At 47.6% G+C, this 24029-nt stretch overlaps 2 protein-coding genes across 5 annotated transcripts in view; both read left to right on the plus strand.

Moving 5' to 3' along the window:
• The window catches only part of LOC115092963 (zinc finger protein 567-like), a 1005854-nt gene that overhangs the window by 580660 nt on the left and 401165 nt on the right, over positions 1–24029 (plus strand). The gene's annotated exons all lie outside the window — the stretch shown is intronic.
• Positions 10614–24029, plus strand: part of LOC115093012 (zinc finger protein 568-like) — a 54732-nt gene continuing 41316 nt past the window's right edge. The window contains exons 1-3 of one of the 3 annotated variants that reach the window (XM_029604608.1): positions 10614–10932; positions 14058–14261; positions 21559–21685. In XM_029604608.1, the coding sequence (XP_029460468.1) occupies positions 10909–10932; positions 14058–14261; positions 21559–21685 (355 nt within the window). In that variant the 5' untranslated portion in view covers positions 10614–10908. The remainder of the gene's footprint in view (positions 10933–14057; positions 14262–21558; positions 21686–24029) is intronic. The other 2 variants (XM_029604600.1, XM_029604617.1) reach the window with 2 other exon arrangements.

Below are 24029 nucleotides of genomic sequence, written 5' to 3' on the forward strand. Positions count from 1 at the left end.
ATCATAAAAGGCTGGCTCCAGGCCACGCGTGTCAGTCCGTGAAAGGGGATGTTTCGGGCCCCGCCTTGGTGGATGTTATCAGGCTGGGGAGGCAGCCGAGAGGATCGGTCTCATAGCAGTAGGAAGTTTTGTGGTACACAAGCAACTTTGGCGGTCACCCTATGCCCCTTGGTCAAGGGGAGGGCTTGATTCTGCCAACTGAAATTTCAAGGTGAAACAGAAAGGAGAGAAGGAAGAGATTTCCCTCCTGTGGGCTTGTCATAGCCCAGGCCGTATTGCCAAAAAGTGTCAGATGTTTAGCAAAGTTTGCCTTCTGCCTCATGAGAAGCTTTTGCATTCCAGAATTGTGGAGAGTGTGATGAGGCTGCGGAATGCAGAGTGTGATAATGCTGTGGAAGGCCACCTGTGCTGGAGGTAACAAGGCATCACAATAAATGATGGCAGGGCAGATAAAGATCATGACGGTCCACCCGGTCTGTCCAGTTGAGATTCGTCCACTTTGGTTAGATGTGCATAGAAATTCCTATGTGCAGCCCAACTTTGACCTCTATCTCCCTTGTGTCTTTCACCTCACTTTTCAACTCTGTTCCCACCACAGCTGGCTATGTGTGTCCCAAGCATCCCCCAAATCTGTTATAGTAATGGTGTCTACATCCACCACTAGAAGGCCCTGTCAGGCCTTGCCCTCTTCAGCTTAATTAAGGTAAGCAAAAAGCTGCTCAATAATAACTTCTGAAGGGGTCTCCAAGCATTTCAAGTCTGGAAAGAGGACTACACAGCATTCCTGAAATCAGAGACAAATGTAGGATTAGGGAAACCACCCAAGTACAGAGCATAACGCTCATCTGGGAAGAGAGCAGGAAGCCTTTGTCAGCCTGCAGCAGGGCCCCAGCTGCCACATCAGGTTCCAATCCCACTTCTAGCGCTCAGCGTGCACCTGAGTTTCAGCAGCTCACATGAACTCCCAGCTCTCGAACCACAGTTGTCAGCTGTTTTGGGAAAGATCCTAAAGACCTAGCTACCTGCACAGCACCTGAGAGCAGGGGAGTCAAGTCTATACTGCAAAGTTGTGCATGCACATCCCCGCCTTTGAAAAGGGGATGCACCATACACCACCGGCTTTAGATTCTGTCAAGCCACACCAGCCCTCCTCTCATTTTCTTCTTCTCTCCCTCCTCAGTCCCTTTCTTCCCCTGCCCCAAGCACACCTCTAAGCCTCTCGTGCTGCACCTTAAACACCAGCACCTCCATCCACCTGCAGCCCCACGCTGAAACATCCCTTGTTTGAACCGTGGAACACTGAATCTAGGGAGCCCTGCGGGCTTCGATCAAGCCCTTCTACAACTCTGCGGGCCCGTGTGGATCTCACGGCACAAGTTTGAACCTTGTGGGGATCCATAGATAAATACCTCTGTGGTTGAATCAGGAGGAAATGGGAGGGCTCAGCTGGGGGTGAGAGTGGGAGCTGGAGATGGAAAGCTGATAGACAGGTGAAAAGAGAGAGACAGGACTGGAGGGTTAGTGAGGGATAGAAAGGAGTGACATTTTACTCAGTGGAGAGAAAGGTAAAGGAGTAAAAGGTAAGTCCCAATGACTGAGACAGGTGTAGGGAAGACAGGAGGAGAGAAGAGCATTTCTTCTGTCTTTGCATTTTGCTCGGTTCTGGAGGAAATGCATTTCTGTTTCTTTTTCCCGGTATTGCACAGAATGCAGTTGAGCTAGTCTAGAATATCAATTTCAGCTGCTGTCCTCCTTTTTCCTAGTTTGAATTTGTGGGCCCTTGTTTTATATTAGGTAAGGCTCAGAGCATTTTTGTATGAGGCTATGGCTTGGCCACTAATGTGTTTGTGCCTTTAGTATCAATGGCTGAGAGTTTGAATCCAGCTTTGGGGAAAGAGAGAGGAAAGTAAGTACTAGTATTATTATTATTTTCTTTTTATTTTTCATCCTCCAAGCTAGCTCTTAAATGGCACAAAAAATTACCCAAATGTGAGATGAGAAGGTAAGCTGGTCTTCGATCCAGTGGAGACTCTCCAGAAATTTAGGAAGTTTTATCAAGATCTAAATGCCTCTGCTGGTTCTGTTCCTGAAGGTCACGTGGATGATTTGTAGAAAGAGGTTACTATGCCTTCCCTGAGACAGGAGTGGCAAGTCAAATTAGATGCTGAAATTGCAGACATTGAGCTTCATCTGATGGTAAAAACTCTCAAGGCACATAAGTTTCCAGGAGGGCTCATATCTACAAGCAATTTATGAATTAGTTCAATTATTTATTACAGGGAACACCATCTATGCGAGTAACTGGTAGGATAATTCTGCTGAAAGAAGGAAAAGATAGGTTTGTGGGTCTTACAGGCCGATTTCTTTGTTAAATATTGATGCTAAGATTTTGGAAAAAAATATTAGTAAATAGATTGGCTAATCCATCCATATCAGTCTGGATTTATTCGTCACTGCCAGACCTCTGATAACATTAAGAGGGTCTTTAATTTAATTTTGTCAGCTCAGAAAGGATGAGTTCCCTCACTGTTGCTTGCAATAGATGCAGAGAAGGCATCTGACTGCATGTATTGGTTTTTATCTTTAAAATGTTGCATAAAATGGGGCTGAGGGTTAATTTTTTAACATGGGTGCATCGATTATATTAGGCTCTGTGAGACTTGAGCCACAGTCAATGGCAGCTACTCTGATGTCTTCTGGCTCAGTAGAGGAACTGGAAAGGAGTTTGCTCTGTCCTTGCTGTAGTTTGCTTTAGTGATGGAACCTTTCACAGCTTGGCTCGAGTGAGATCTAATGAGGACATTAGAGGCATCCAGCTAGCCCAAAATGAGTTTCAATTTTCATTTTTTGCCGAAGATATCTTTTTCACTGACAGACCCTGTTGTTTCTTTTCCTTTACTAATCAGGAAACATCAAGAATATGGAAGTGTGGCTGGGTTCAAGGTGGATATGTATACGTCAGAAATATTTATTATTACTGTTTCCCACACTTTCAGGTCTATGCAATATCGTTGTTCAAAAAACGGGCACTCATGGCTGTGCGCCCTCTTTCCTAACGCGTGCCCTTCCACCTCTCCCAGGTGCGCAATGCAGTTGGCAGATGAGCTGTGGCATTAAAAGGGAGGCACTAGGGAAAACTGTGCATCCCTAGCATCTCCTCTGAATCGGGCACCCAGGAGCTGTGCAGGGGTTAGGAAAAAAGAAGCTCAATTTTTCGAGCGTCCGTTTTCCTAACCCGTGCACAGCCACAGATTAGGAAAATTGATGCTCGTAAATTGAGTATCCGTTTTCCTAACCTGACCGCCGTCAAGACTTTTTTTTTTCTCATTGTGCAGCTTTCTGTGATTCCTCTAACATAATGTCACAATGGGGCGGATTTTCAGAGCCCTGCTCACCTAAATCCGCCCAAATCCGGGCGGATTTAGGCGAGCAGGGCCCTGCGTGCTGGTGCGCCTATTTTACATAGGCCTACCGGCGCGCGCAGAGCCCTGGGACTCGCGTAAGTCCCGGGGTTCTCCGAGGGGGGCGTGTCGGGGGCGTGTCGGGGGCGGGCCCAGTCGTCGCGGCGTTTAGGGGGCGTGTCGGCAGCGTTTTGGGGCGGGTACGGGGGCGTGGCTACAGCCCGGGGCGGTCCGGGGGCATGGCCGCGCCCTCCGTACCCGCCCCCAGGTCGCGTCCCGGCGCGCAAGGGGCCCACTGGCGCGCGGGGATTTACGCCTCCCTCCGGGAGGCGTAAATCCCCCGACAAAGGTAAGGGGGGGGCTTAGACAGGGCCGGGTGGGTGGGTTAGGTAGGGGAAGGGAGGGGAAGGTGAGGGGAGGGCAAAAGGAAGTTCCCTCCGAGGCCGCTCCGATTTCGGAGCGGCCTCGGAGGGAACGGGGGTAGGCTGCGCGGCTCGGCACGCGCCAGCTATACAAAATCAATAGCCTTGCGCGCGCCGATCCAGGTTTTTAGCAGATACGCGCGGCTCCGCGCGTATCTACTAAAATCCAGCTTACTTTTGCTTGCGCCTGATGCGCCAGCAAAAGTAGGCCAATTTGCGCTATTTGAAAATCTACCCCAATGATATTAAGTCAGGGGAACCATAGAAAAGCAGTATTTTCTGTTTTTCTGTTCAGGGCTTGGGGCACCTCAAGACTGAATGCCAGCTCCGGGGATGGAGTTAATTTTTGAGGGTTAAAATGTGTGAATTAGGCTCACTGTGATTTTTACATTGGGGGTACTAGATAATAGCCTCATCAAAAAGCAGAAGTTGCTTACCTGTAACAGGTGTTCTCACAGGACAGCAGGTTGTTAGTCCTCACATATGGGTGACATCAAGGATGGAGCCCAATCACGGAACACTTTTGTCAAAGTTTCTAGAACTTTGACTGGCACCTACTGGGCATGCCCAGGATGGCACTAACCCTGCAACCAGCAGGGGTCCCCCTTCAGTCTTGTTTAAAAACTATAGTAAGTGCCAAAAAATAAAATAAGAAAACATAACGAACCCAACACCACGGGGTGGCGGGCAGGTTTCGTGAGGACTACCATCCTGCTCTCCTGTGAGAGCACCTGTTACAGGAAATCAACCTCTGCTTTCTCACAGGACAAGCAGGATGGTAGTCCTCACATATGGGTGAGTACCAAGCTGAGGATGTCCGAGAAAAGCACCAAATGTACCCAAAAGCGTGCAACAGGCACAACTGGGGTGGAATTTGGTAGAGGGCATCCTGAACCCTAACAGGTAGACAGAAGGGTGTTGGTACATCAAGTTGCAAATAGGTTGCACAAGACAGACTGGCCGAAGATGGAATCTTGTTTTCCAGCCTTGTCTAAACAATAATGGACTGTAAAGGTATGGAAAACTCCAGGTAGCAGCCCTACAAATATCAGGAAGTGGCACCGAGCGTATGTGTACTACTGAAGTTGTCATGGCCCTGACAGAGTGTGCTTTAACACAGTCTTGAAGTGGAATGCCTCCTTGCTGATAGCAAAAGGATATGCAGTCTGCTAACCAGGAGGAGAGAGTCTGCTTACCCACAGGTTGACCCAATTTGATGGGAGCAAAGGAAACAAACAATTGAGTGCTTTTCCTGTGGGCAGCTGTACGGTCTAGATAGAATGCTAGAGCCCGTTTACAGTCAAGGGTATGCAGAGCCTGTTCTCCTGGAGTAGAATGGGGCCTGGGAAAGAAGGTGGGTAGTATAATGGATTGATTAATGTGAAACTCCGATACTACCTTAGGCAAAAACCTAGGTTGAGTGTGAAGTACTACCCGATCGTGCAGAAGTTTAGTGTAAGGCGGATAGGTAACTAGGGCCTGTAATTCACTAACTCTGCGAGCGGATGTGATCGCCAAAAGAAAAATCACTTTCCATGTGAGATAGTGAAGATCACAGGATTGGAGAGGCTCGAATGATGGTTTCATGAGCTGACCCAAAACCAGGTTGAGGTCCCAAGAAGGGGCCGGAGGGCGCAGTAGAGGTTTGAGGTGGAGCAAACCCTTCAGAAAACGTGTTACAAGGGGTTGTGCTGAAATAGGAACATCCCCAACACCTTTATGGAAGGCAGCTACCGCACTGACTTGCATCCTGATGGAAGAACATTTTAGACCTGATTCTGACAAGTGCCAGAGATAGTCTAGAAACTTCGTGGTGGAACAAGTAAAAGGATCAAGGGACAGTGAGGAACACCATGACTAAACCTGTTCCATTTGTAAAAATAAGATTTTCTCATGGAAGGCTTCCATGAAGCAATCAGGATATGGGAAACTGGCTCCAAAAGGTTTGAGTGGTTGAAGAATTAACCTTTCAGCATCCAGGCAGTCAGGGACAACACCTGAAGATTGGGGTGGCGTAGGCACCCGTCGTTTTGAGTGACCAGAAGCGGGTCCGTCCCCAAGGGTATGTGCCTGTGAATGGAGAGGTCCTGAAGAATCGGAAACCATACCTGGCGTGGCCAGTGAGGGGCTATCAGGATCATGCTTCCCTTGTCCTGACGTAACTTCACGAGAGTCTTTGTGAGAAGTGGAAGTGGAGGGAATGCATATAGGAGACCGGTTGCCCATGAGAGGGAGAACGCATCTCTTGGTAGTGAGTGTTGACTGTGAGTGAGAGAGCAAAAGTTCTCCACTTTGCGGTTTTGAGGTGATGCAAAGAGGTCTATGAGAGGGTAACCCCAACGTTGGAATATTGAGTCCGCTACTGAGGGGTTGAGGGACCACTTGTGTGGCTGAAAGGTGCGACTCAGCTTGTCTGCCAACACATTGTCCACTCCCAGCAGGTAGTTGGCCTTGAGGTACATTGAGTGGGAAAGGGCCTCCGCCCATATCTGTGCAGCTTCCTGACACAGGAGGTAGGAGCCCGTTCCTCCTTGTTTGTTGATGTACCACATGGCCACCTGGTTGTCTGTCTGAATCAGGATGACCTGGTTGGAAAGGCGATCCTGAAACACCCTGTTGCAACCGTCCCTTCCCTACAACTTCACTCCGTCTACCTTTCTTTCTTTGCACCTCCTCTCACTGTGGATGGACGCCTAGCCTCCGCGGCGTCTGCCTGCCGTCCTCTCCGGCGTCCCCAGACCAGCTTGACCGCTGCTTCCCGCCATGCTCTGATGGTACCTTAGGGCGCGCATGCTGCGCAGCCCTCTTATTTCCTACTTGGCACGAACCTCAGGGGCGTCCCCCTATGATGACGTCACGCTGCCCGGATATTTAAAGCCTACGATGTTTACTAGCCTTTGAGTTAGAAGGGGGATTCTTATGGATGGGATTCGCTCTCCGTATCCAGCTACTCTGCCTCTCCAATTTTCCATTGGACTCTTAACGCTAACGGGGTACCTGCTCCTCTGGGGCCTCACTTGTTTTTCAGGTTGCTATCAGGAAACCAATACTCACTCCTCGAGGGTCCATGTTCCCTGACTCGCTACCTGCTCCTACCTTCCCTTCTGCCTGGAAGGATTCGCTATCTTCAACACCAGTGAGTACTACCATCTTCACCTCAGAGCTCTTCCCTGGAACCTGGTACTCGCTCCTCCAGGGCCTGTCTCCGTTCCAGCCCTAGTGCCATCTCCTATGTGGAACAGCTGTGGGAGTACATTACCTTCTAGCCTCTCAGCTCTCAGGGATCAGGTACTCGCTCCTCGAGGACCTGCTCTCCCTATCCTGGGGTTCTCCATACTGGGGGCTTGTGCATATTCCACTGTACTCATCATTCTCAGTTCTTTCCACTACAGCACTGCTACCAGTGGAGTCGCTGTTCCAGCACCTGAGGGATACTAGCCCAGCCGGGCTACTTCTGCTGCTCACCACTGCCACCTCTGGTGGCTTCACCACATTGTCTAATAAAAGATCAATCTTTGTGTTTGTGTGTCCTAAGCGGAGCCTGACCTGTGGCCCCTCACGGGACTTCCCCTGTGGACGTGGTCAACTGCCACAGTGTTCAAGGGTCCACCCAAACCTCACTAATTATAACACACCCTGAGAGCATATCTGATTGCTCGTAGCTCTAGGAAATTTATTTGGTGTTTGGTTTCCTCTGTAGACCAAGTGCCTTGAGTTTGTAAATTGGCAATATGTGCTCCCCAGCCAATGTTGGAGGCATCGGTTGTAAGGGTTATTTGAGGATCTGGAGCCTGGAAAGGAAGGCCTTGGAGGAGATTGGACTGATTCTTCCACCAAGCCAGAGATAGGTGAAGTGGGTTGGTGATGTGGTCAGCGGCTGACATTGGTTGAGATGACTGAATCCACTGTGACCTTAGAGTCCACTGCATGACTCTCATGGCAAGACGAGCCATTGGAGTGACCTACCGAGGATGCCCTGTGTCCTAGCAACACTAGGAAGTGACGTGCAGTTGAGCGTTTTCAAGACTGCAGTTGATGGGCGAGAGAAGTGAGAGTGAGAGCTCTTTCTCAAGGAAGAAATGCTTTTGCTTTGAAGGTGTCCAAGTCTGCTCCTATGAACAACAGGGTTTGTGATGGGACTAAGTTGGACTTTGGGTAATTGATGAGAAACCCTAGGGAGATCAGGATATGCAAGTTGAGACGTAGGGACATAAGAGCAGCTTGCTGGGTGGAAGCCCTGATCAACCAGTCGTCGATGTAAGGGTAGTCGTGGACACCTTGAGTTCTGAGGAATGCTGCTACTACTACGAGGCACTTGGTGAAGACTCATGGTGCAAATGCCAGGCCGAACGGGCCTACCAGGAATCGCAGAAATTTGCGATGAGACGGAGTTGTTGCAATGTGTGTGTAAGCGTCCTGGAGGTCTAGAGAGCAGAACCAGTCTTCCCTTTGCAGAAGGGGAAGGAGGGAACCCAAGGTTACCATCTTCAACTTTTCTCTTTGTAGGTACTTGTTTAAGGTGCGAAAGTCTAGTATCGGGCAAACGCCACCTAACGTTTTTGGGATTAGAAAGTACCGAGAATAGAATCCGTGGCCTATTGGGAGTAGGACACTGGTTCAATTGCTCTGGATCAGAGGAGGAGGGAGACTTCCTGATCCATGAGTGGTGAGTGATCGGATGTTCCCCACATCAGCCGAGGTGGGGAATCCAGCGGGATGGAGAGAAAGTTAAGGTGATAACCTTGAGTGACTATGGTAAGCACCCACTGGTCTGAGGTGATTGTGTGCCAGATGTTGCTGAAGTGGCACAATCAACCTCCCACTGGTACATGCAATAGTGGAGGCTGAGTGCTGCTCTCTAGGGAAGAGTCAAAAACCAGAGGCTGGACCTGGCTGAGAGGTTGTTTGTGTTTTTTGCCTGCGAGGTTGCCTGGACTGGCCTTTCTGGTAAGACTTAGTAGAGCGACCTTTGGACGGTGGAGGATAAGATTTCCCTTGGTGGTAGAAAGACTTTTTGGGATCCTTTCTGAATGTTTGCTTAGCACGATATTCAGAAGGCAACAAGGAGAGTTGGCGAAGAGTCTCATGGTGATCTTTGAGCTGTGCCACTACTTCTTGTATCTGTTCACCAAAAAGATTGTCACCAGTGCAAGGCAAGTCAGATAGTCTGTCCTGGACCTCAGGTTGTAGGTCCGAAGACTTTAGCCAGGCCCACCTCCTCGCAGAAATAGCTGTTACTGATACCCTGGAAGAGGTGTCAAAAATGTCATATGCTGATCTTATTTCATGCTTGCCCGCTTCCTATCCTTTTTGAGCCAGGGCAGGTAATTGCTCTTGAGACTGCTGAGGCAAGGACTCAGCAAAGTCCTGTATTTGTTTAAAGAGGACCCTGTTGTACTGGGTCATATAGAGTTGGTAAGAGGCAATGCGGGATATAAGCATGACCCCTGAAAGACACGCCGACCTCAGCAGCAGATCAGGAGGCACCAGGTCCTGTAGAGAGAGCATGGACCCCAGCAGTGGATTGAGAGGTGGAATTTGCTCCCCCAGGAGGGAATGAACCCAGCAGAAGAGTGGAAGTGGAATAGAGGAGATGGTAGCAGTAGTCTGGATGCAATGGATACCTCCCCTTTAAGACTGGCAATGCTCCCCAGCCCAGATGCATTTCTTCACATGAGTGAGACTTGGGATACAGTGGGAAGAGAAAAAGTGGAGAGAATGCAAGAGGTTCTTTCTTTTTTATATGTGGTATTTTGTGGGGATTAATATCCTGAGTAGTTCAGTATCCTGTTTGATATCTTGTAGAAATGTATATATATTCCTTTAGTCTAATAAAACTTGGTAATTAAAAAAAACCCTTGGTTTAACGTACAACTATACATCTTAAATAACTAGCAAATAAGCCATACATAATTAAACAAAAATTGATAAACACATTATTACAAATGCTATTAAATAATTATAACATATCAAAACCACAATTTAATATAACTCTTCAATAATTCACAAAACATACAGACTACCATTTAGATACAAATCCAAAATCAAAGAACACTGGTAGGGGCCCAAAACAAAAACATATAAAGACACCATAAATCAGCATGCACTGCCTCCAGAGAATGCAGATTTTATTTCATGCATATTTATTGTGGATATCCTCAAAACCGGATTGGCTGCTCAAAAGTTCCCAGGGATGGTAACTAATAAGAAATAGATCTGCATTTTGGGAGCTGCTGGATACTTGTGACCCTGAATGGAATTGGCAAGGTCAGGATGCTGAGCTTGATGGACCTTGGTCTGATCCAGCATGGGACCATTTCTAAGTTTAGTTTATTTATCTTATTAAACCGCCTTTCCCAATAAAATCAAAGCATTTTCCAATAAATGCAAAATAAAATCCATTCTAATGCTGTATCGTGGGAGGAGGAACAGCCTAGTGGTTAGAGCAGTGGACTACAGACCAGGGTTCAAGTCCTGCTGTCGCCCCTTGTGACCTTGGGCAAGTCACTTTACCCTCCATTGCCTCAGGTACAAAAACTTAGATTGTAAGCCCTCTGGGGATAGAGAAATACCTACAGTACCCAGTGTGATATCTCAATTGAGATCAAATGTCGGTATAAAAGAAAAAATCTTGTTGTTTTATTTATGGATGCATTGTGATTTCACATCCTTTAATCCTGGTTATGCATACTGTATGAATAGCAGAATGGGTTTCTTGCTGCCATGCCTGTATTGCTCTAACTCTATCTTTGCACAATGTACAATGCACATCCACCTTAAGGAGAAAGGATATCCCCAGCATGCACTGGGGGAAGCAGCATGTCGTCAAGACGGGACGTCAGCTTTCTATTTTTCTCCTATCTGACTGCGGGCTGCAAAGAGCAGGAAAGACTCAGAATAAAAACAGAACATGTTTGCCTCCCCACAACTGGAAATTCCTGCAAGGCTCAGCCGAGATCTGTCGACGGGACTTTATCTGAGACCCTCGGGAATTAGCCCCACCTCCTCCTCTACTATTTGTTTTTCTCACCAGCTGATCAGGAACAGCCTGAATCCATCCCTGCAGTTGCAGAATTCGGAGGGAAATGTCTGCCCTGGTTTCTGATCAGGTAAGACATTCTTCTTTGCCCTCTTGTGTACAGGACACCAGCACTTAAAGGAAAACTTTAAAGTTGTGGAGATTTTCCAACCTTCTCACAAAACAGTGTAAAGATCTTTACATCCCTGGGAAGATTGTGAGTTCTGGTCAACTTGAGATCAGCAGAGATTATTAGCAGGGTAGAAGGGTGCATGCAGACTTTCTCACATGCATACAGTGTCACTCACATACATGCACACACAAGTGTGCAAACATGGATGACGGAGAAAGACCATATGGCATATCTAATCTACCCATTCACACTAATTGTTCAGGTTTACAATCCCCACCACTCGTTTAGAAATCATCTGTGTTTGTCTCATGCTTTCTTGAATTCAGATACTGTCTTTTATTTATTTATTTAATAGCATTTATGTATCATTAAAAATCATTCAAACCATTGTATAAAAACATACATAAAATTACAGATTATGTTCAATTCACCTTACTATAAAGCAAAAATATAAAACTCATATAACAAGACAGATACTGACTGCCTTCTCTGTGAAGAAATATTGCTTTAGATCAGTGGTTCCCAACCTGTGGTTCATGGATCAATGGTTCCCAACCTGTGGTCTGCCAGACCATAATAGGGGGTCCGCGAGCTGTGGGAGAAGATGGAAAAACCTGCGCCAAGAAGAAGCCTGATAGGCCACCGCCGAGCCCCATTCTGCGGTGACGGAAGAGCGAAGGAAGCCCAAAAGACCGGTGGGGGTAGAAGAACGAAGCAGGCTACTGGGCCACTGGTGCACCCCATCTTGCTGGCGGCAGAACAGTGAAGCAGGCTGGGGGCCACTGGCAAGCTGAGTGAGGAGGAGACCGAGTGAGAGGGGGTGTGAATAAGAGAGAGCCTGTGTGAATGAGAGAATGGGAGCTTGTGTGTGAGAATGAGAGAGAGAGAGCATGTGTGTTTGCGTGAGAGCATGAGAATGTGTATATGAGAGAGGGAGCCTGTATGTGAGAGAGCATATGTTTTTGAGAGATAGGGAACTTGTGTGTGTATGTGTGAGCATGTGTGATTGACAGAAAGGAAGAGTTTATGTGAGGGAGGGAGTGTGGTGAGAGCATGTGTGTGTGAGGGAGCATGTGAATGAGAGACAGAATGTGTAAGAGAGAGAAAGCATATGTGTGTGAGAGAGCATGTGTATGAGAGGGAGTATGAGAAAGGGAGCATGTATGTGTGAGAGAGGGAGCATGTATATGTGTATGAATGCATGTGTGTATGAGAGAAGAACTATGTGTTTGAAGAGCATGTATCTATGAGAGGAAGCGTGTATGTGTGTGTATATCAGAGAGGGAGCATGTATGTATGTGGGTGAGAGAGAGGGCGCATGTGTGTGTTTGAGAGCGCATGTGTGTTTTTTTTAGAGCGTGTGTGCATCTTCATTCTGGATAGCCTGAAAACCCACTGGCTGTGTGGTCCCCAGGATAGGTTTGAGAAGCCCTGCTCTATACGTACCCTCTCCCTTGAGTTTTTGCAACCCAAATTTATGTCTCTGCAATTTTTAGCATTAAATTGTAGCTGCTAGACTCTAGATTCTGCCTCAAGCTTCACTAGATCTCTATTCATGTTTTCCACACCTTGCTGGCTATCTACCCTGTTGCAGATTTTGTTACCATCTACAAATAAATAAACCTTTCTCTACAATCCTTCCACAATGTCATGCACGAAAATATTTTTTTAAAAAACCAGTCCAAGGACCGATCCCTGCGGCACACAGCTAATAATGCTCCTCTCATTGGAGTGAACTCCATTTACCATTATTCTTTGTCACTTCCCCTTAACCATTTTCTAAGCTAGTCAGTCACTTTAGGGCCATATCAAGGGTACTCAGTTTATTTGTAAGGGGCCGAAGAGGAGCTGTGTGAAAAGCCTTACTGAAATCCATGCACACTATGGAGTAGATTTTAAAAAAGTACACCCGCGCGTACTTTTGTTCGCGCACCAGGCGCAAACAAGAGTACGCCGGATTTTAATAGATACGCACGTAGCCGTGCGGATCCTTTAAAATCCGGGGTCGGCGCGCGCAAGGCTGTGCAAAATCGGCAGCCTGCGCGCGCCGATTTTGCACAGCCTTCCACCCCCCGCACCTTCCCCTCTCTTCCCCTACCTAACCCACCCCCCCAGCCCTATCTAACCCCCCCACCTTTATTGCAAAAGTTACGCCTGCCTGAGGCAGGTGTAACTTGCGTGCGCCGGGCCAGCTGCCGGCGTGCCATGTTCCGGTCCGGGGGCTGGTCCGGAGGCCGCAGCCACGTCCTGGGCCGGAACCACGCCCGCGGCCCCGCCCCCGGATGATGCGCCGCCACGACATGCCCCCCGATACGCCCCCCCCAGGAAAGCCCCGGGACTTCAACATAGGCTTGGCGCGTGCAGGGGGAACCTGGAGCAGGTTTTCAGGGGGTACGCGCGTATCTTACACACACAAACATGCACATATTTTCACACGTGTACACCCATGCACTCACAAATATCTACAAGCTCTCTCCCAGGCTTTCTCTCACACTTCCACACACTGGGATAGATTTTATAAAAGTACGCCCGCGCGAACCTTTGTTCGCGCACCAGGTGCAGACAAAAGTACACCGGGTTTTAATAGATACGTGCGTAGCCGCGCTTAACTTTTAAAATCTGGGGTCGGCGCTGGGGCAGGCTGCGTGCCGAGCCGCGCAGCCTGCCTCCGTTCCCTCCACCCCCCGCACCTTCCCCTCCCTTCCCCTAACTAACCCGCCCCCCAGCCCTAACTAATTACCCCCCACCTTTATCGCGAAAGTTACGCCTGCCCAAGGCAGGCGTAATTTGCGCACGCTGGGCCGGTTGCTGGCGCGCTATGGTCCAGAGGCCGCGGCCACGCCCCCGGAACGCCCCCGATGACGCGCCGGCCGCGACACGCCCCCCCCCCCCCCCCAGGAAAGCCCTGGGACTTACGCGCGTCCCGGGGCTTGCGCACGCCGCCGAGCCTATGCAAGATAGGCTCGGCGCACACAGGGGGGTTTGGGTAGCTTTTCAGGGGTTACGCGCGTACCCCTTTGAAAGTCTACCCCACTGTCTCTCCTCACACCTGACTCCAGAATTCTCCTCTTTCCTGCCTTCAGACATCAACCCGAGAGCCTCTATCTTCATCTGTTCAGCTCCTGCTGCTGCTACCTTCTTCTTCATCCAACCAACACAGACTTGTCCTCTGGTCCCCATGTACTGATCATAAGAACATGAGAACATGCCATACTGGGTCAGACCAAGGGTCCATCAAGCCCAGCATCCTGTTTCCAACAGTGGCCAATCCAGGCCATAAGAACCTGGCAAGTACCCAAAAACTAAGTCTATTCCATGTTACTGTTGCTAGTAATAGCAGTGGCTATTTTCTAAGTCAACTTGATTAATAGCAGGTAATGGACTTCTCCTCCAAGAACTTATCCAAACCTTTTTTAAACCCAGCTACACTAACTGCACTAACCACACCCCCCTGGCAACAAATTCCAGAGTTTAATTGAGGGTTGAGTGAAAAATAATTTTCTCTGATTAGTTTTAGTTTAAACAATTTTTATTGCGTTGCAAAAAACAAACAGACAAACAACAAAGGGTACAGCGGGAGCACCGTGACTCTTGCGTGATCCCACTGTCCAACATAACAAACATGGCAAGTGGGGTGTTTTCGTTAATACAATCAACTGTGCTTCCCCATTACCCCATCCTGGAGCTAATCCCTTCCCCCTTCCTCACTGCCTTTCCTCCCCCTGACCCTAGCAAAGTCGTTGCTCCCCTCGACTCCCCCCTCTCCCCCCTTCCCTGTGTTCAAGGATTAGTGCACTGTTTTACCAATTATGTCCAGACCCCTCCTCAGCCATTTAGGACCAGGCTTCTGGAGTGGTGCGACAGAGACTGAAGGTATATCCGACAGGTTTGCAGGAAGTTGCCCCGATGTCTCGGCGAGGTCCAAGAAATTCTACTTTCCATCCCCAAGAGCCACTGTAGGTGGTTGCACCATTCCAAAAAGGATGGTGGCGTCAGGTTTTTCCAGTGCAGCAGGATTAGTTTTTTTGCCCACGTAGCAGGCTTTGCGAAAGAACAAACGAGAGCCCCTTCCTCGTATGAGGGACGACGGGATCCAATCAAACAGTATCAGAAGAGGTGACGGAGTTACTGCTATGCCTAACAAGTCTGCCAGGTATTGAATAATGTGCCCCCCGTATCGTCTAATGTGCATGCATCTCCAAAACAGGTGGATAAGCGTTCCCTCTGCCTTATCACATTACCCACAAGTGGGCGAGGATATGAGATGGGACTGATACGCTACCTTAGTGGAGATATACGCCCGCCACAAAAACCTAAACTGCATTTCATGAAAATACATGTTGGGAGTCACCTGGAGTGTTTTTTGGAAACAAGAACGAATTAAAATTTCAGTAACCTGGACCTGTCCTTCAGCATTCCATCGATCAGCCAGTATTAGGCTTGGGTCCACGCAGTTTCGGTATCTGATATATTTGTAATAGTAGGACATGGAGGGTGGACGGTCCGTGGATAACTGTAAAGAGGTCTCTAACATCTTAAAATTTGCCGGCTGTACTGAGGCCATTGGGAGTGAAGCAATATAATGTTTAATTTGCAAATAGGAGAACTCATGAACCCCAGTTAACTCATAATAATCTATCAGTTCCCTTAGAGGCATCACTGTGCCATCTCCATCCAAAACATGTGTAATCCCCCGGCTGACCCAGGCCCGCAGGCCAGCAGATTAAGAACATAAGAACATGCCATACTGGGTCAGACCAAGGGTCCATCAAGCCCAGCATCCTGTTTCCAACAGTGGCCAATTCAGGCCATAAGAACCTGGCAAGTACCCAAAACCTAAGTCTATTCCATGTTACCATTGCTAGTAATAGTAGTGGCTATTTTCTAAGTCAACTTAATTAATAGCAGGAAATGGACTTCTCCTCCAAGAACTTATCCAATCCTTGTTTAAACACAGCTACACTAACTGCACTAACCACATCCTCTGGCAACAAATTCCAGAGTTTAATTGTGCGTTGAGTGAAAAAGAACTTTCTCCAATTAGTTTTAAATGTGCTACATGCTAACTTCATGAAAAGTCTGACTAGTACCCACTTTCAACTTCCCGCTCTGTTTCCCAAAGCTGGATTCAAACTCACAGCATGTGATACTCCACACCACGCACAAACACCTCACCATCCAAGCCACAGGGAGCCCGGTTGGAAATCTGGATTCCCCATTATCGGCAACAAATAGGCACTCGTCGCTATAAGCCCCAACTTTTTGTGAACACCATCCATGTGTGCCGAATAGGAGAGAGCAATACCTGTAGCATGGGGGGCAACTGGACTTTCGGGAAGCTTGTACAGCATAGCGAGGGTCTAAGGGGTGGAGCAAAGTGCGTTCTGCTGAGATATCCACAAACTGGCACTGTCCCAAAATCCAGTCACGGATTATTCTAATATTACAGGCCAAGTTATACACCCCCAAATCCAGGATCCCCATCTTCCCCTTTCTCCAGGGCTCCCTCAGACAGAGAAGTGGAATCCTTGCCCATTTCCCTTGCCAAATAAAGAAACGTAACACCCTTTCCAAGAGAGCCAAGTTTTTGCGTTTGAGTGTTAGAGGAGGTTTTTGAAGAATATATAGCCACTTGGGCAGAATAGTCATTTTAAACAAGTTAATTCATTCCCCTAAGGAAAGAGGGAGCGAGTGCCAATGTTTAAGCAGTTCTGGAGCTCGTGTGAGAAGTGGGGTTATATTTAGGGAGTACAGGTGGGTGAGCTGCGTAGAAATGTGCACTGCCAGGTATTTTAGGGTCTCTTTGGCCCAAGCAAGGGGAATCTGGCCCTCCCATTGTTCTTGGAAGATTGCTGGATAAGCTAATGCTTCTGATTTATCCACTTTAAGCTTTAAACCGGAAAAGGACCCAAACTCTTGGAAAAGGCACAATAAGGAAGGCAAGGTGGACCTGGGTTGCGTTAAGGAGACTAGGATATCATCTGCAAAGGCCGCATATTTGAAGGTTTCAGTTTGGAAGTGGACCCCCCGTATCTCACGGGTCCGTTATATGGCCCGCAAGAGGGGTTCTAATTGTAACAAAAAGATCAGGGGCAATAGAGGACATCCCTGTCTCATGCCTCTTCCCACCTCAAATGCAGCCAATTGCAATCCATTTGCGACTATGGTAGCGGTGGGGCCATTGTATAGCATACGTATCACATCATTGAAAAACCCATCAATTCCTATAGAGTTAAGGGTATGAAACAAGTAATCCCATTCCACTCTATCGAATGCCTTCTCGGCATCAAAACTCACCACTAGATATGTTTCCCCTACTTGTGTACAGAGATCCATGGCCGCTAGGGTTTTCCTAATATTTGTGAGGCCATACCATTTTCGAACAAACCCCACCTGACCTGGCACCACAGTGTAGGAAGTAGGACCGCCAGGCGCTCCGCTAACACCTTGGCTAAGAGCTTTTGATCTTGGTTTAGCAATGAGATGGGGCAGTATGAAGAGGCGCTCAACTGATCCTTGCCTGGCTTAGGAAGGAGCACAATGTTGGCAGAATTAGTATGGGGGGGATATGAACCTTGGGTAATCAACTCATTGAAAGTGTTAGTGAAAAGGGGTGTAACAGAGTCTTTTAGGGTACGATAAAATTCTGATATGAAGCCATCGGGACCTGGGGCTTTGAACCTTTTGGTGTCTGTGATAGCCTCTCTAACTTCATCGACTGTTATAGGTTTGTTTAACCTCCATTGTTGCTCGTGTGATACTCGGCATTTCCACTTTAGTGTAGAACTTGTGCATGGCCTCTGAGTCACCAGGTTCTGCTCTATAAAGTTGTGAGTAAAATTCCTGAAAGGTTTGTAAAATGGTAGGTGTGTCAGAGGCCACGTGACCGGTATGGGTACGCAGAGAGGCAATGTGTCTTGAATCGCGATGCACCCTTATTAAATTTGACATAAGCTTCCCAGTTTTATTACTATACAGAAACCATTTGAATTGGTAGTAGAATAGACTCTTTTTAGCTCTTTGATGGATTAAGGAGTTAGTAGCATTTTGTAGAGTTAGATACCTTTCCCTATTAGCCCGAAAATGAGCTGACATGAGGGCGCGTTTGGCTTGGTGGAGCTGGGCACTCAACGTTAGGAGCTGCTTGTCTAGCATTTTCCGCTTTCTAGAGGTATAGGAAATGATATCTCTTCAAAGAACTGCCTTTGCGGTGTACCAACAGAGTATAGGGTCCTCTACATGTTCCTTATTAAATTGCAGAAACTCCTTCCATTTATCGCGCAGGTATTCTTGGAATTGAGTATCATCCGCTAGATAATAAGGATAACGCCAGTGGAAGCCTGATGTGCCGACCACGCATCCCCCCAGGGTGACCCAAATTGGGGTGTGATCTGATAAGATTATATCACTGATGCCCGTATCTTGTAAGTTAGCGAAGGCATGTGTGCTCAACAGGAAGTATTCCAATCTGGAGTTGGACCCATGGGCTCCTGAAATACGTGTGAAGTCCTGCTCGGTGGGGTGTAGTGTGCGCAATGTATCTACCAATTGAAGGGAACACTCAAGAAACAAAATCCCATTGCCCTGAGTAGAGGTGTGCTCGCGCGCAGGGTTTCTATCCAGCTGGGCGTCCCGAGTGGTATTAAAATCCCCTCCTATTAGGATTGTGTGGTCCACATATGGGACCAGGTGGTTATGGATATCTCGGAAGAACTGAAGCTTTGGATTGTTGGGAGCATAAACATTACAATAAACAGTGATATCTTGCTGCAGTGCAGTAACCAAGATAATATACCTGCCCTCCGGATCTTTAATCTCTTTTTGCACTGTGAGTGGAGTTTGCTTTTTAACCAGTATGGCGACTCCCGCTGATCTCGAGGAGGATAAGGCATAGTGCACCGCCTCCGTCCACCGCATGCAAAGTTTCCTGTGTTCCAAGTCGCTCAGGTGGGTTTCCTGCAAAAAGGCAATATCGGCAGATTTTTTTTGTAGGGTCATCAAAATTTTGTATCTTTTAATGGGAGAGTGTATGCCGCACACGTTCTAGGATATTACCCGGAAGTCTCTAGAGGTCATCTAATCTCTGGACCTGAGGAGTCAGTGTGAAATGAGATATGCCCAAGAAGACAGGAGTCCTCCCAGCTAAGACTCCCATCCACCCAAATGTAGACCAAGTCAGGGTCCGGATCTGGAACCTTTGGTACGCAAACCTTGGAACACAGTGATATAACTGATTCACATTAGTTTCCCCCTGTTCCCCCACCCACCCCCCAATCCTTCCCCCCAACCCCTCCCACTTCAACACCCTATCATTCCCTCGAAAAGTAACCTTATGATCTTAACTCGCCCCTATCGGCCGATGAGATCACTGCTGTGGATTCCATTCCCCCCCACCAGCCCTAGCTTTCCTTCCAGCTCACGTTCAAACAACTTGATGTAATCACAACATTTCTAAACAGATGTCTCATCGGCTATAAACAGTAGAAAGGATAAGAACCTTATAATCATACCTTGCTAGTAAACCCAAATAACATAATCAACTAATTACGCTGGTGCCATTTTCCGCCATTCTGAGCCATGTCTCTGACACACAAAAAAATTCCAGTAAGGGAGTTCTTGCTGCTCCATGTCCATGTCTTGGTTCTTTTGCCCTATGTTTGGCAGAATTAGCTTGTTGCCACCTTTCATTTGTCAGGCGTAATGGAGGCGCCACCTGCTTCCTCCAGCTGTATGTATAACAGTCTTTCCCTAGTAGCAGGTGCGTCAATTGCATTTTTGGGGGCGTCAGGTTTGTGTCTCCCTTCATGGGTTGGTGCTCAAGCTCTCCCGGTCCAAGATGAATTCCTGGGCTTCCTCAGGCGTATTGAGTCACTTAGGGCCTTCAGAGGTCAATAATCTTAGATGGGCCGGGAACACCAGCGTTACTCTGAGTCCCATGGCGAATAGCTTAGTGCAGTAAGGGGCCATAGCTCGTCGTTGCGTGGAGATGACCGCAGAGAAATCTTGAAAGATGAGTATTTTTTGATTCTCATAAGTGAGGGTGTTGCCGGTTCTCAATGCGTGCAGGATGGAACTCTTGTGTGTGTGTAGTTCAAGATCTTCGCAATCACTACATGTGGCCTGGCCGCATCTGTCCCTTTGGGTCTAATCTGTGTGCTCTTTCTATATGCAGGGGACCTTGCGTATCAGGGAGAGCCAATTTGCGTGTAAGCCACTTTTCCAGGAAGGCAGCAAGCTCCCCTTCCGGCAGGGACTCTGGCAGACCTACAAATCTCAGATTAGACCTCCGTGACCTATTCTCCAAGTCCTCTAGTTTTTCTGCATGTCTGGTTGGTATTCCTTTAAGTTGTGCCATTTCTGTTACTGCATCACGGTGGCCATCTTGGATCTCAGACACCCTCTGCTCCAGATCAGCTACCCGGGTTTCAAAGCTCGAAAAGGAGGTGGTAAGTTCAGTCAGTTGGGCTGAGATTGCTTGGAAATCGGGTCTGAGGGCCTCTTGCACTGTCGTTTTTATTTCAGCAATCGCCGCGCTGGGAGAAGCTTCAGCAGGGCTGGTCGCCTCCTCCTGCAGTGCTTCCATGGGCCTGCCCCATTCTCTCTCCTTTTCTTTCTTGTTTGAGCGCGTTCCCATTTGCGCTCTGAGAAACCTCCCCCGGGTGTCAGCAGGTGCCCGATCGTGTGGGGAGACCGTGGCTCGTTTTAAAAATGTGATTTGCTATTTTTAGCGCTGGTGTTGTGGCCGAGAAGGGAGACGGGAGCTGGAGCGAGAGTGTCTTACTCCGATCACAGCATCACGTGGTCTCCCACTGATTAGTTTTAAATGTGCTACTTGCTAACTTCATGGAGCGCCCCCTAGTCATTCTGTTATCCGAAATAGTCAATAACCGATTCACATTTACCTGTTCTAGACCTCTCATGATTTTAAAGACCTCTATCACAGGACTTCCCAAACCTGTCCTGGAGACCCCAAAGCCAGTCTGGTTTTCAGGATATCCACAATGAATATGCATGAGATACATTTGCATACCATGGAGACCCAGTATATCCACATTTATCTCATGTATATTCATTGTGGATATCCTGAAAACCCGACTGGCTGTGGGGTCCCAAGGACAGGTTTGGGAAGCGCTGCTCTATCATATCCCCCCTCAGCCATCTCTTCTTCTAACCTCTTTAGTCTTTCAAAAGCTTGACTAGTACCCACCTCCGCAAGCTAGATTCAAACTCACGGCCCTCAGAGAGCCAACATCTCACTGCCCAAGCCACTACTACACACACAAAGGTTATTCACCACATTTATTTTTGCCAGCAGGAGAGGTAATTTGCCTTTAGTTATCCTTGAACCTTGGCTTCCCTGGTTGAGGGCCTATTGCTCTGACTACTAGGCTAGATTTTCACTGTTTCTCTTAGAGACCAGGCAGTTTACACAAAATCCTGGAGATTTAAGAAAACAGAGCTCTCATGTTATAATGTACTGGAATTCTGATCTCATTGACAGAGGATATGTAATACAGTTTATTACACACACAATATAATGAAGCTGGAGGGAGAGGGGCTGAGGGTGTCTGTTTGCTGTTCCAGGCATCAGTCACATTCAGTGACGTTGCTGCTTATTTCTTGGAAGTGGAGTGGGACATTCTGGGAGAATGGCAGAAGGAGCTGTACAAGAAGGTCATCAAGGAGATTCATAGCATCCTCATGTCACGAGGTAAATATACCTTTTCCATTATGTACCACCCATAGATACATTTTCTGTATACCAAAAGCTGGCATAGGGGAACAGAAGGGAGACTTAACCCCTCTGATTCCCTTCTGAGAACCACAACTGCTCGAATAAGGGTCTAATATATTAGCTCTGCACTAGATACCTATACTGTACTGTTCTAAAACCGCTATCTGATGGGAGGAGCAATCAGATAGGAGTTAGCAGTCTGTAGTATTTAGAAGAGTTGTGGATGGATCCTTGGACCAGTGGCAGATGACCACACCCCCGGGGGAGACCCCGAGAGGGACCACCGGTCAGGCTCAGAGTATGGAGACAGACACACACTAGTTCTTTTATTAGACAGTATACTGAACCACCAGAGGTGGCAGTAGTGAGCTGGAATGCCCGGCTGGGCTGCAGTCCCTCAGAAGCTGGAACAGCGATCCCTGGAGGCTGAGCTGTAGAGAAACTGAAATATAGTGAGTAGGCAGGGTAAGCAGAGTTCTTGTACCGAACCAGATGGTAAGACTCACACAATGTCCCATAGAAGCCCAGGAGCTGGAATGTATAGGCCCTTGAGGAGCGAGTACCTGGTTCCAGGGAAAGCTCTGAGCAAGCGATGGTAACTCACAGATGTAGTAGGCAGTGCTGACTTCCAGGCAGAAGTGAATTCGAAGAAGTCCGGGAACAAGGGCCCTTGAGGAGCGAGTACCAGTTCCAGACTGCAATCTACAAAGTAAGAGAGAGAGCGAGGCCCCCGAGGAGCGGGTACCCCTGGTAGTCCGAGGAGGCAGAGTAGCGTAGATAGAACGAATCCAATCCTTGCTAACTCGATGTGTTAGCAAATTCTAAGACCTTAAATATCCGTCGCGGGTGATGTCATCTTCGGGGGGACGCCGCCGAGGTTCGCGCCATCGCCAATACTTAAGTTGGGGCCGCTCCGCGGCGCGCGCCCCTAGGCCTCCAGGACACATGGCGGTCAGCAGCGTGGAGCTGGTCTGGGGATGCCGGAGGACCTCGGCAGAGAAACGCTGCGGCAGCCAATCTTCTCGCGGGTGAAGAGGGAGTCGCCAAAGAGGTAAGGAGGGCGGATAGAGGGCGTCGGGAACCGACGGACATAACATGTACAACATGTTATCTCAAATTAATGAAGCAGCTACCTCTCCTTAATCTAACACGTAACAAAGGAGAGAGGAGAATGAGCTCACTCAGTACATCTTAACACACAAGCGTTTTGCATAAACTGTTTTACTCAAAGTGACTAACTAGACAAATGACAATATCATATGATGTTTATGCTCAAACAGTGTAATCTGCAGCCTCTCACCGCGCAATGGGTCACAGGCTGTAGTCAGCTCATAGAGCTTAATTTTTTGTAATCATTTACCGTCATTTGTCCACCCACTACCTTTATTTAAACCATTTCATTAACTATCTAAAGAATTTTTTATTAGTGATTTTTAATTAGAACAGAACGTTCTTCTAAATGTCAAATCCAAAAATAGAATACTTAGCCGTCAGTATTTTTCAGACCAGCCACTCCGGGCTTTGCTGTTTAAATTTTAACCAACCCAACATGAATCACGTTTCAACTGAAGTATCAGTCTTCTTCAGGGGAGATATAAATTGTCAATTCAGGCCAATATATTCTGTGTACCCTAAAAGTTAAAAAGTAAACACAAGTTTTAAAAATATACTCAAAGCAGACCTCACAGCCATATCCTCAAATAAAAACTAAATGCACCCTATTATCCTAGTAGTAAGAATACAAAGCTGAATATTCCACTTACCCGGACCAAGTTTAAAAGTCTCTTTATTGGGATACAAAAAATGGCGCGTCAGCGTCTCAGATGTTCTTTGCTGACGCCCTCACTCTATATTTAAGCACATCCCACTTATACTAACCACCGGAAATCCGGACCGTGTAGTCCAACACAACTGAACTCCAATTCCCACAGTCCTACTCTCTAAAAGCGCCAAAGCTTTTAAAACACTGACCAGTCGATGTCTTTGTTCAATCCAAGGGGATCCACCGTGTTAAAGAAATAAATCCATTTTTGTTCTCTTTGAAGTAAATAACCGTCAAAGTCACCTCCACGGTTCTTAGGAAGAGGTTTTCTATCACGGCAAATCGTAAATCCTCAAATGCTTTTTCTAGATTTTGGATTACTTCACGAGAAAAAAGATTCTTGATTGTTGATTTTCCTAAAATACCGGTGTTGTATACATTGCCGAAAATCCACAAGACACTGCTGAACCCCCCTGGTAGACCTATTGTGTCCACCAGGGGTTCGTTGCTCGAGCCACTATCGGTTTTCGTCGATAAGTATTTAGCACCAATGGTTAA

The sequence above is a fragment of the Rhinatrema bivittatum genome, chromosome 1 (assembly GCF_901001135.1).
Source record: "Rhinatrema bivittatum chromosome 1, aRhiBiv1.1, whole genome shotgun sequence".
Lineage (NCBI taxonomy): Eukaryota > Metazoa > Chordata > Amphibia > Gymnophiona > Rhinatrematidae > Rhinatrema > Rhinatrema bivittatum.